The sequence below is a fragment of the Acromyrmex echinatior genome, chromosome 16 (genome assembly GCF_024713525.1).
Source record: "Acromyrmex echinatior isolate Ae372 chromosome 16, ASM2471352v2, whole genome shotgun sequence".
NCBI classification, from domain to species: Eukaryota; Metazoa; Arthropoda; class Insecta; order Hymenoptera; family Formicidae; genus Acromyrmex; species Acromyrmex echinatior.
In genome coordinates, this window is record NC_141867.1 from 5,763,802 (window position 1) to 5,776,692 (window position 12,891).

The window sequence follows — 12,891 nt, forward strand, 5'->3', positions numbered from 1 at the left end:
AATATTTTGCAATTGCAGGATCCGTATCGAGCACCAGCGGTGGATCTACCTTGCGTGAAGCAAGTGACACAGTCGTCGAGGAAACTTGTATCGAGCAGCGACCGTCAACGACAGGTATTCCATTACTTTCGAGAATCCTATAAAGATGGTCCCAAATTATCGATTACGATCGATGCGACTGCAAGCCTCTTGCATACGTTTCATTATTGTCGTACGTGCAGTCAGTACGAAGAATCGCTGACCATTACCACAGTTGGATCGAGCCATTGTCTATAGACCACTGCCAGCAGTCTCTATCTCTTTCTTTTCTCTTTGTCTTTTTCTGTTTCACTGTCTTTCTTAGCAGCGATAAATCTCTTCTTTTACATTCGTGGTTTCTCAACGCGGTTCTTGTATAATGACGCAATTGTCTTCACTTTATTTTCCCCTTTACAGTGAGGCTTGCAACTTGAAGAATTTAGTCGTTCATCTTTCATTTAAGGACGAAAATTCTCGGATGATAGCAATGCCGACTTCATCATCGAGAAAAGATTTCTCAATTAATCGTATATCATTTAAGGCATAAATTGATTACGCCTCTCTCTCTCTCTCTCTCTCTCTCTCACTTTCTCTCTCTCTCTCTCTCCCTCTCTCTCTCTTTCTCTGGTCATATTATTGACACATTGATCATTACGTTACTTCCATTGCTAGCTAGGGAACGGAGGTAAGCGGACCGATTCTACAACTCAATCAATTCTAAACACGATCTATAATATATATCCTGCTGGTGTGTGCCCCTCTCACGCTTAACACTTTTTTGTAATTTTGATCATATCGATCGCTCGTCCTGTTTCTTGCGTCGCCTACCTCGGTCTTCGTCCACTTCTTATTGCCTCCTTAATCCATTTTTACCGTGAAACGAGATTGATCATGAATAGTGATTTAAACAAATTATAATGTAATTAAAATATGACAGAAATTAAAGATCAGATCGTAAAATTGTACAAAAATATTATTGTATGATAATATAAAAAGCTCTTTAAAAATTGTAGAATACGCAATCTTATTTCGCGGTATTTTCTTTTAGAACACTGGTATTCTATTATCGTCTCCTGTCATCACGTTTTATACGCAAACTCATAAGGAACTCATTACATAGCAGTATTTAGACAATGGTAATGTCCAACAGTTGGTACCCTACTAATCGTTGAGTAGTCACTCTCTATTACATAGATGCTTCGATGTTCTGTCGCTTTCTTCCTTTACTCGACAGCACGAAACTAATTGTCATTAATTGTTTTCACAGTTAATTAACACGACGGCAACATCTATAGGTATCGACAATTCCATATCGACACACTCAATTCCAGCAGTTTTCTTAGTCCAAAGGACATATTCAATTGATTTCAATAAATTCTTCAGATATCATAAAAATCTTTCATTTTGAAGTACTTTATTATTGCTTGCTCTGGCATTCTTCTTATAATACAGAGTATCGATTAATATACTTTTTCTAATCGAAGTAACATCGTATAGGTATTTACAGCGATTCATATAGTCGCGCGTATGTTAATATTATAATATTTGATCTAATTGGAATGTTCATTATGTCATTATCACTTTTATAAAGTAAAATCGTGATTATAAGATTATGAGATCAGGATATAAATACAATATCTCATTTCATTACTCATATAAATTTAAAATGCATCGAGAAACATAAAATTTTATATAAAATTTCATGAATCGCTCATAAGCTATAAATTCAAGGTGACTTTATTTTCAGTAAAATCATTTAAGGCATTACACTTTATCGCATCACAATTACACTTAACCAATATTCCCAAGATTCAGGTTCGAAGTGTGCAACATTGACACGACGTATGATCGTGAACAACGTATCAACGATGACTACTATATCGTGGTCTGTCTTACTTGTTATCCCTCCCCTCATATTAGACGTTCGATGTGGCATGTTTCAGATAGATTCCAATCATCTTCTACTAGCGATGAACGTAACCATGTTAAGCTTCATTCTATCTTACCTCACCAAAAGGCGCCAAAGCTGCGCTTTGTCTCTTCCGTAGAGTTTAGAAACTCATCAGGTAAATCCCTGTCCCCGCTTTAGCTTATACACGATATACATATTTATTAACATGTTCCTTGAAAGACTTCATCTCCTTCTTCCAACTTGACATAATATCTGAATATTACTGCAAAAATTAATGAATTGAAGAAATTTGCAAAGATTTATTCTAGAAGTCTAAACTTTTCTTTAATCTTCATTCTCAAAAATTAAAAGCTTTGATCAAATTAATCGATCAAAAATTTGACTTTGAAAATATAAACTTGGAATTACAATTTTATTAATTCGTCTGCAGTAATACCGACATGTCACACAAATATAAGCTACTTTCCATTAATTAACATGACATTACCGCGTTTCTTGTTAAACAGATAGTTTTAAACAAAAATTCAAAACAAAAATGCAAGATTGTAGAAAATATTTCTTCTGTTTGTTACATCTATTTTAGTTGCATTGGTTATTCATTATGTATGTTATATAACAATCATTTTTTATCAATACATTAAATTTGAGAAATTACTTAGAAATTAAATTAAATAGAAATAAATTCGTAGTTTAGATTTTGCAGATTTAGTTTGAGCTTTTGCATGAAGTAAAACTCATAACGTAAATTTGAGGCACGTCAGTATCTTACGCAATGTCTTAGCGCCGAAACACTACCGTGTTTTTAGATAAAGTTTTGAACTTTGTAAGTTACGCTTTTAATTAGTTTATTAAAGACGAAAGCTAATTATATATTATAATACTAGGTTTTATTTATTAATTAACCGATACAACATTACTATTATTTACATCATTAACATTTTTGCCAAAAAATAGAACTTATATTTCTGAAATGAATAGAATAATTTAAGAATAAAAGCATTCAAATATTACGTTTAACACATAATGTAATGACTACTTTGATCTAGTTTTTTTTATATTTAATTAACTTTATCAATATGCAAGAAGTTTCTTATGTAACTCTGACATAAACATCTTTCCCTCTGATATCTAATATCGCGCGGACATGTACAACATGTGCATAATCACATATGTATATAATCACAGTTCTCACGTTTCTCACGTTTCTCATGTTATCACTTCCGAAGCGACATTAAAATGATTTGTTTTGCAAATACAATCTTGCATGCATATAACAGACACTGTAACATTTTCTATAAAAATATTAATTTCGATTTTTAACGTGCAACTTACATGCAATACCGTATTCTACACGTATAATAAAATCTCTCCATCATTATATGTCAATCTATATAAAACATTCTCTGTACAATAATCATTTCTAATCAATGTCTGATCTTTTTATATTCATCCATGTTTTTATGGCATTCTCTCTAAATATCAAAGTTGAAATATTTTGTTTCAGAATTAACGATCGATCTAAATGTCATTCGATTCCATAAAGAATACACCCCTAATTTTCTATGTAATGTCTAATCTCTGTCGAGAGTCACACGTCTAAGAATGTTCAAAAAAATTATAAAATAGAATATATTTATAATCCTAAAAAAACTTACTTTGTACTAAAGATGTACATAGTATCATGTTACATAATATCAAGCACGCGGGACGCGGATGTAAAATATTTCCTACGCACTTCAAAAACAATCTTGAATCATACACTTCGAAAAAAGAGCATGAGTAGATAAATCGTAGAGTAGAATTCGTGAATAAAACGGTAGACGCGACATGTGTGATCGTCGACTGTCCCGCCAGGAGAGACGGTGACGGGCCAACTAAGTCCAAGCAGTCCGACCGAAGACAGTTCCGGAGAATTACGTACCGACAAGCCTCGCTTACAACGTTCTATGGGCCAAAGCAAGAAGACCTTCCGCTTAAGAAAAAGTCGAAAGAGTCACATTGAGGTGATAACATTTACATAAGTTTTTTCCGGTCTCAAGTTTCCAATCATTATTGAATTATAGAATTTTTTAGTTTTCCATACAGCTTCTCGATAGTTTTCATTATCATCGTATTTTTACTTTTAATTAATTATTTAGTACATTAAGTTCTACTTTACTGACATAAAATATTATCTTTCACGACGCAGACAAAGTTGGAACAGTTGGATGCGACCCTCATGGAACAACCAATGAATCAACCGAAAGCGACAGGACAGACATCATCAGCAGTGGATCCGCCGCTATCATCTAGTATTCCATCTAATTCCTCATCCATTCGTTCTAGACGAAGTCAGTCTATTCGCAAATCGGATGGAGACAAAAATTCCAACGTGCCTGCAGATCAGCAACATTTCCATGGAGCGGCGCATCAGCACCATCATTGTCACTACTTTCATCACCATGTGCATCCTCAGGTGTCAGATGTGTCCTGGGACGAAGACACATCTAGTACATCTGGATATCGTGAATCATATAGTATGCAGATCGTATCACTAGACGGTACTAATGCTCGTTTAGGTCAAGCTCCGCCTTTGGCCTCACCGGATCTAAATGACATGCCATCTACGAGTAGCACGACCACAAATTACATGGCTTTCGATGGCAGTTCTCCGGATTGCTCGATGAATGGCAGCGGAGGCGAGAAAACCGCTCTGTTAACTTCAAGTCAGAGAACGACTTCTCAGCATTCTTTATTGATGGTCTTTCCAAATCAGGACGAAGATACATTAATATAAATCACAAAATTCATTGATACTTGATTGAGACTGATAATTTATACATACAACCAGAAACAAAAATTTTAAGATAATTGATAATTCAAACTAATATTTAAATATCGAGAATAATATGTGAGAGATTATAAGATCATTTAATTTATTTAATTCTTAAATTTTTCGTGACTAATGAAAACTTATGTATCCCATTATAATTTAGCATCAAAATGTTTTTATACTTTAATACGATTTATTTGCTTTATTGCAAATCGGAAAAGTGAAGCTATATATCTCAATAATTGGACTTTGTGGAACATATGTATTCTGTTAATTTTAACATTTTTGCGAGGTAGCTATGATATAGTATATTTTAAATAGTCTTTGAAAAATCTTTTAATAAGATTGTTAAGCAAGCAAGCAAAGAGATCAAATAGAAAGCGATTCATGAAATCTAGCTCGTTTGATCATATTTGCATTTCGATGCTTTTAAAGAGTTTAGTCTAGGTATTATCGTAGGCCTAATCGTTTATATGCTGTGATTGTATATACAGGCATATTTGAAATAAAACACTCTATAAATAATTTCAGTGATTTACATATCCATATCCACAGATTCTATATTTAAACCTAAACTGCTAACTGCCATGTAATAGAAATAAATAAATATAAAATAGAAAGAAATAAGATATGATAGAAAGAAAAGAACAGTTCGAAATTTAAGATCATATTTCTTGTTTTAATTTATGTATACACATATATGCGTTCTATCTAAATATTATATATCATTATCATGATATTGTTTGTGATGGGTGATTTTCATTTGGATTGACACAAGCATTTCATATATGGTGCGGAAGAAACTGAGGTGACTTATTCTCGAGACAAATTTCGAACGGCGGCTTATGGTGTCACGTTCTCATTAACTGTTAAAAATATATTTAGAGCATACCTGAGTTTCTTTCCATCATGATTCCATCTTTCTTGACATTCAGTAAGTAACAAAAATAGAACGATACTTAATTGTTAACTTATGCCATCAAATTTTTATTACCCAATATGTGATTTATGAATGAGCACAAGCATGACCTAATAGGTAACGCACGAGACTGCCAGAGATCCCGAGTTCGATCTCAGGCAGATTCAAAAAATTTTTCACGCGCTCGTAGTTCCTCTTCGGTAGTCTGGCAAACCACCAAGAGTATCTATTGCCAAGAAAATCTCTCAAAAACTACCGTTGGGAACCAGCATTAAATTGTAAATCCCGTATGTCTCTGTGTACAACCTGCGTGCACAACCTGCGTGCACATCACAGGCATACGTATGAGAGATAGGCCTTGTTCCGACTTTGAAATGTCGCGTCATTGGATCGGATTGGATTTATGCATGAGAGTGAACTTTTGAACATGAGATTCATCGCCATGTTACCCTCAAACATGGCGATGAAGTCAATAATCTAGATACAGAATTCTGTGTATTCATCATTACGTGACATACATATATCAAAAACTGATTTTTATGATACGCTAGTGAAATTGTGTTGAGGCAGATCAACGCTGATATCTGCTAAAACAAATGATACCGCTGCGAATAAAGCTGTATTCATATCCAGAGCTTTTGGATTTTCTGCCAACATGGTATCCGCGTTTGAATGATGATAATAAAAATATTTTTCGTTTCGATTTAAAAGAGCACCACCTGGCACGCCAGCTTTAATCCAAAACGATATATCAGGGCCTGTGCATGGGCTCTTTAATTTCATGTTACCCAACGGAGCTAACAATCTAGAAATATAAAAGGATCTATGTTCATTTTAAATAATAAAAATTATTATAAAATAAATATAAAAAAATAATATTTATTTAAATTTAAATATAAAAATTGTGTTATAAAAACAATAAACGTTTTTTAAACTTAAAAATTTCTTAAAAATATATAAATAACAAATAAAAAAAATTAATATTTTATAATCGCAATAATAAATATAAATCAAACGAAAGCAAAATATTAAAAATCTATGAAGGAACTAACCGCATTATTCTCTGAAGTATACATTGGGTCATATTGTTTCCTGAAACTTCGAGACCTGTAGGCGTGAAAGTACCGAAATCAGATTCCATCACGAACTGCAAATTTCCATTCTCTGCAGCGTGATTCCGTATATACTGTTCCGCTCCGAGAAGACCAAATTCTTCAGCAGTCCACATTATCATTCTATATATATATATATATATATATATATATATATATATATATATATATATATATAAAATATCATATGTAATATAAATTATAAATTGTAAATTCTAAATATAATATAAATAATTTGCTATATAACAAGACGCTTATAGAATATATATACTTAATCTTATATCAATTAGTTAAATTAAACATTTCAAAATATTATGAACCTTATCGTTCTTCGAGCCCGAATGCCGAGATGTTTCAACAATTTTAATGCGTTCCAAGATATGAAAATGCCACCTCCATCATCCATTGCGCCTATTCCAACATCCCAACTATCTATATGTCCAGAAACGACGACTGCTTTTTCAGGCGCGCTAGAGCCGATGATATCCGCTACAACGTTTCGAGATTGAGTATCGGGATATCTCTTCGCTTCCATTTTTAAGTTTATCACTATCGTTTCACCTAAATAAATATATCATCAGTTATCTGTCTAGCGAAGATCTCAAGTGTTTTTTTTTTTTTTTTTTTTTTTTACCTCGATCCGCCATCCTTCTCAGGAGAGTTGCGTCTTCAACAGTTATACAAGCAGCTGGGATTTTAGTAACGTTCTCTGCATAATTCATCATACCCGTATGTGGGGTGTACAATGAAAATGGCGTTACTGATCTGATTAATGCAGCTACAGCTCCCAATTCTGCAGCTCTTATAGCTCCCACACTTCTATATTCTACAGTCTCTCCATACGAGACAAACTTTTGATTGTACACGACTATTTTTCCGGGAATCTGATTTAAAAGTTACTTTATTGTAATTAAGGACAAAAATGTGTTGCGTCTCGATCTTTTATTTATTAAATTTACCTCTTCTGCCCTTTTTTTAAGTTCTGCGAAACTATTCACTACGACAGCATTAGCAGTTATGCCTTTTATCGGAGTACCAATACTATAGCCCAGACCCAGTAACGCCAGATTTTTTTGCCGTGGTTGCAAAAGAGTTGCAGATTCCGAACCTCTGGATTTATTATCATAATCATCGCGTTTGTTTTTTTATTTAATTTTAATATGCGTTTATGAATTATATTTTACTTTTTATTATTACCTGACCCAGCGTGGTACGGTGGCTGGTTCACCATGAACATTATCTAAACCTAAACTGATCGATTTGTTCAATACGTAATCAATAGCGTCTTCAAGAACTTGGGTACCGGTAAATCTCGGGCCAAACTTGTCAACAAATGTTGCCAAATCTTGCCATGTGGTCCCTTTGAATGAACCTTGCATACTTTCATTAATTATTCTGTGTACTATTGGCGCATAAGAGTCTATCTCTTGAATTAAATGATTTGGCAGATGGCAAGTATTCTGGTCATGTGCTGTCATTGACTGGACGCACAACAGGCACATAAAGATAATTCTGTCTGCTTTGTACCACATTATTGATAAATGCGATTTTCTTGTGTCATGCGATTTTCCTGTTAATCATTATAGAAATTACATTAAACATATTAAATAATGCATATGAATAAAAAATGCCATGTTTGATCAAAACAGCTCTTTGTGCCTAATAATATCGAGAATTTATACAATTTAAGTTTAAGCAAAGTGTGTGTCGATTATTATTTATCGGTCTTGAAACGCAGTTCTAAACTGAAGTAGTAAGATTATAAATTAATTTTGACAAACAATTTAACATTATTAATGTAGAGCACTTTAAGTAAAAAGTTGTTAATAATTATTTACAATTTTTAAAATGCTTATTATTAGCATGAAATTATTAGCATGAAATTATTAACAGTTTTCTAAGATGCTTATTTGCATCGTAATATTAATATTCTAGCTTTGATTTAAAACTGCATTTTAAGACCGACAAATAATCGGCTCACAGTAGCTGGAAATTGTATAAATTTACAAATATTATTATGTACATAAAAAATTGCCCTCACCGAATAGTATTTTTCACTCTTGTATGTTTTTTATCTCATCTATTGATTTTTGCTTAATATTGTTGGTAATCTTATCTATCGATTTTCACTTACATAATTGTTTAAATATTGCAATCTATTGCAACTCTGATTTGTCAATTATGATATCTGATTGCGATAATGATATCTAAACGCCCAGTGAGACATAAATATAGTTGTATCAATATAATAGCATGAGATGACTGATTTAATAAATTCATATCAGAAATATAAGAAGAACATTATTATATATATAATAATTAACCAATGTGACAATAACTATGTATTAAAAACTTTTGATCGTTATATACGGGAAACTCGGGTTAAAAGTGACGGGTAAGTTGTAATACTTGCAAAAAAATATTATAAATATTATAAATAAAATACAAAAGCAATAATATTGTAAATACAAAAAAATTTAGATGTTAATATATTTAAAAAGATATTTAATAATCTGATAAGATTGTATACATACATATCGACTTACATAGCCGTTTAACAATAACGATGAATAATAGAAAAATTAGTATTAATTCCTTAAACATACATAACTTGCGAATAATATTAACAATAAGAAGCCAGTAATCAATCAAACAAACAAAATCTTGTTAAATTATATGAAATAATGATTTGTGGAACGTAATCTTTCATGTCCAATAATAAAAAGGAGTAGTAAAGCATCAAATAGTAAACTATGATAACAAATTCATCGTTAAATGACGAAAATCACATTAAGTCAATGTTTATGGAAAAAATAGAAAAGTCTAATTTTGACGAAGAGTTTCTTAATAAAAGTGTTGTAAATAATATCATCTCTCTCGAAAATAAATTTTTATATTTTTTTATTTCTTTTGGTCTCTTATTATTAGCGAATCTTAAGGATAACTGATGTATACGATCTTAGGTTATTAAACGCTTTTTTAAATATATTAACACTTAAATTTACTCGTATTTGGTCGTTTATTCTATATAATTGCTTTGCAATTAATGAGCTCTCTATTTTTATTTAAAAAAACAAAAGCATAAAGAAAAGATAAAAGTTCATAATTATTTATATTACAAACTTCTATTTCTTTCTTACGCTTGTGTATTTTATTTATAATATTTTTTTTATGTGAGCATTACAACTTACTTTTAATCCCAATTCCCTCTACTTAAATAAATAATTAGCGATAATGTCATGTTTCTGTTCACGACGTTATATTGTTACATCCTACCAATGTATAAAGAGAATTAATGTTAAATAAATTATTTATATTTTTCACATACATTACACATTACATATTTATCAAATTAAAAGTATATTTAAAATATTTAAAACACTTTATAATATATCCGATTGCATCAATGTTATCAGCATATGAAGCTAATCTTTGTTGAATAAAACATACATCGATTGTTAATGGTCGGCGTTGTAAATTACTGATTTATAAAATAATTTCGTATCTCGTAAAACATTTGACAATTATTTATTTAATGAAAATTTAAATTAAATATCATACTTATAATTTTCAAGATGCTATCAAAACTTTCGCAAAATAATAAATTATTTTTGCATAATTTTTTTATATTTGATGAAAAAACGAATAAAAAATAATAATTTTCTTTAATATAAATTGAAATCTTAAAAAAATTTAATTTAACGTAATTGTAACTTGAATTTTTAACATTTATTACTTTCAATAAAATGTACTTACTGGATATACTGTTCACAATATGTATAATAAATTTAAAATAAAATATTTCGTGAAGAAGGTCTTACTTGGCACAGTGATGTGATACTAATTGACAGACATCTACATAGGTTTAGAGAAGACTGATAGTGACTGAGGGACTGCGTACAATCAATGTAGTGGGGAACAGAGGACAAAGAAAAAGAATTTCAACCTATCAGAAATCATGTTTTACGAAATACACAGATTCTGATAGGTTGAAATTCTTATTCTCTGTTCCCTGTTCCTTATGCCTTCGAATGTAGGCAGTCCCTAAGAGTGGATATATCTGCGCTTTAGATGGAACCATCGTTACAAGCGCCTCTATATACACACTGAACTACGTCCATAGATATTTTCGTCGGGTAACACATCTGCAGTATTTGGTTTTGTTTCATGTTACGTTTGATTTTATTTTGTATTATATTCTGTACCAGAGAGAAACCTCAGAGAGGACTCGAGGTCCTTTTTCCTGTAACCGCAAAATGCCCTATTGTCTTCTAAAGAAGAGGATACAAACTACACAACAATGGGAGGTATTCATAATCCGTCCTTATTTCAAGATTGTCTTAAGTAATGTCTTAAAATACTAATAGGGTTCTCTAGCCGGTAATCATAGTCCGTTCATATTTTAAGACCGTCTTAAGTAATGTCTTAAGATGTTAATACTCTCTGATTGGTTCATGGCATTTTAAGATTGTACTTAAGACGATCTTGAATATAAAAATCGACTATAAATATCGACGAATAACCATTTTTTTCGATGTTTCTGATAAAAATAAATCGCTGAAATCTTTATTAATTTAATAGATTTAATTCAGCCATTTATAATACTTCCATCAGAAGCACTTGATTTATTTCCATAAGCAGCATACAATTTGTTATAAATATACAACTTAACAAATACTTTCTAAAGATGTCAAAATATATGTAAAAATTGTATAATAATTGTTATATACAATACTTGTAAAAGTGATGAAAATTAATTCAGAATGATTTAACGAGTAATTAAATAATAAAGGTACCCAAAACTAAGGTGTAAATTAAGAGTAAATAAAGTTATTTAAAGAATATATTTTAAATAAAATATATAAAAGAGTTATTTAGTATTTATTATTTTAAATAACTACACTTCTGACTTATTTCTTAATTAGTGTTTTAAATAAGTTTCCCGAATCTATTTTATATTTTAAATAAGTCGTATAAATTTTTTATCGATTCCTATGATTTTATATTTTAAATAAGCTTTTGGAACTTATTTTTTAATTTAAATAAATCGTATTAGTTTAGTCGTATTTTACCAAGCCATGATTGGCATTATACTAAGTAATTATATTACTATGGCATTATATTAAATAAATTTAAAGAATTTTTAAAACACAAAATAATTTACAACAATAGCAGTGTCATAAATTAATTGTTTAGCAGAAAAAATTAAACAATGATTGACAAAATATTTAATACTGTTAGCCAAAGATGCATTTAGCGCAAATTGTTCCATAATATAAAATGTATTATTATATAAAGGATGTACAGAATATTATCTAATATTAATTAATTATTTATTATTTTTAATAAATTATTTTTAATTATTTATGAATCACTTAAAAGAATAACAAAAATTAAGATATAATGTTGAAATATCAAAAATATTCCAAGCATGCATGCACAAGTACTGATTACATTTACAATAACCGCGCAAATATTATAATATAGGATTTACAAGAGCTAGAGATGCCACAAAGTAAAGTGCGAAATGTATGACAATACCCGTTTGCAAAATGAGAATAATTGAATAAATCGTAATTCTGTAATGTTAAAAATATAAATGTCAAAAGGGAAACAAAAAAGTTATTTATTGCCTCAGTAAAAATTCCAATCCTTACTGACTTATTTAATAAATTTGTAAATTAAATACAAAGAAAAATTAATGATTCTAAACATCAAATTTTTAATTAGAAATCACTCAAAATAATTAATGATATTTTGATATTAAAAATAAACTCCAAATTAAAGAAAAACTTTAAAATTAAATATTTAACAAACTCGTTAAATAAATAAACAATATTTGTAATCATATGTTTCGTCGATTTCGTATAATTTACATCAATAAAGCAACAATAAATTTCATTTACCACGACAAGATAAATGCTATCTGTTGAATAGATATATTCAGTATGAATATAAACGATTCAATAATATATAATAATCGTAAAATTACAAAAATATGATGGCATTTACCTCGACATAGTTTACATTTAAATGTTATATTGCATACATAGTACCATTATGCATACATTTATTTACAATAAAATTAGTTACAATATTGATGCGTTACACAATTTGT

The 12,891-nt window shown here is 30.2% G+C and overlaps 2 protein-coding genes across 14 annotated transcripts in view; one reads left to right on the plus strand and one right to left on the minus strand.

Annotated features, from left to right (window-relative positions):
* unc80 (unc80, NALCN channel complex subunit) overlaps positions 1 to 5,267 on the plus strand; it is a 26,682-nt gene extending 21,415 nt beyond the window's left edge. For 6 of the 10 annotated variants that reach the window (XM_087414366.1, XM_087414367.1, XM_087414365.1 and 3 more), the window contains 4 exons: positions 19 to 114; positions 1,962 to 2,084; positions 3,785 to 3,933; positions 4,119 to 5,267. In XM_087414366.1, coding sequence (XP_087270492.1) covers positions 19 to 114; positions 1,962 to 2,084; positions 3,785 to 3,933; positions 4,119 to 4,706 — 956 coding nt within the window. In that variant the 3' untranslated portion in view covers positions 4,707 to 5,267. Of the gene's footprint in view, positions 1 to 18; positions 115 to 690; positions 704 to 1,961; positions 2,085 to 3,434; positions 3,934 to 4,118 lie in introns of those variants that run through there. The other 4 variants (XM_087414374.1, XM_087414372.1, XM_087414371.1 and 1 more) reach the window with 4 other exon arrangements.
* A 133-nt stretch (positions 5,268 to 5,400) lies between these two features.
* Positions 5,401 to 10,786, minus strand: LOC105145929 (carboxypeptidase Q-like). 4 transcript variants are annotated; one of them, XM_087414378.1, is made up of 8 exons: positions 10,595 to 10,785; positions 8,815 to 8,980; positions 7,971 to 8,343; positions 7,733 to 7,883; positions 7,408 to 7,657; positions 7,094 to 7,334; positions 6,714 to 6,896; positions 5,401 to 6,466 (listed from the first exon to the last, which is right to left on the minus strand). In XM_087414378.1, exons 3-8 carry the CDS (start codon positions 8,303 to 8,305, stop codon positions 6,199 to 6,201), a joined length of 1,428 nt encoding a protein of 475 aa, XP_087270504.1. In that variant the 5' UTR covers positions 8,306 to 8,343; positions 8,815 to 8,980; positions 10,595 to 10,785; the 3' UTR covers positions 5,401 to 6,198. The 4 variants fall into 4 exon arrangements, with proteins under 4 accessions (XP_087270504.1, XP_087270505.1, XP_087270506.1 ...); XM_087414379.1 differs by having other exon boundaries at positions 10,530 to 10,785; XM_087414380.1 differs by lacking the exon at positions 8,815 to 8,980 and having other exon boundaries at positions 10,530 to 10,786.
* Between the last annotated feature and the right edge of the window lie 2,105 nt (positions 10,787 to 12,891).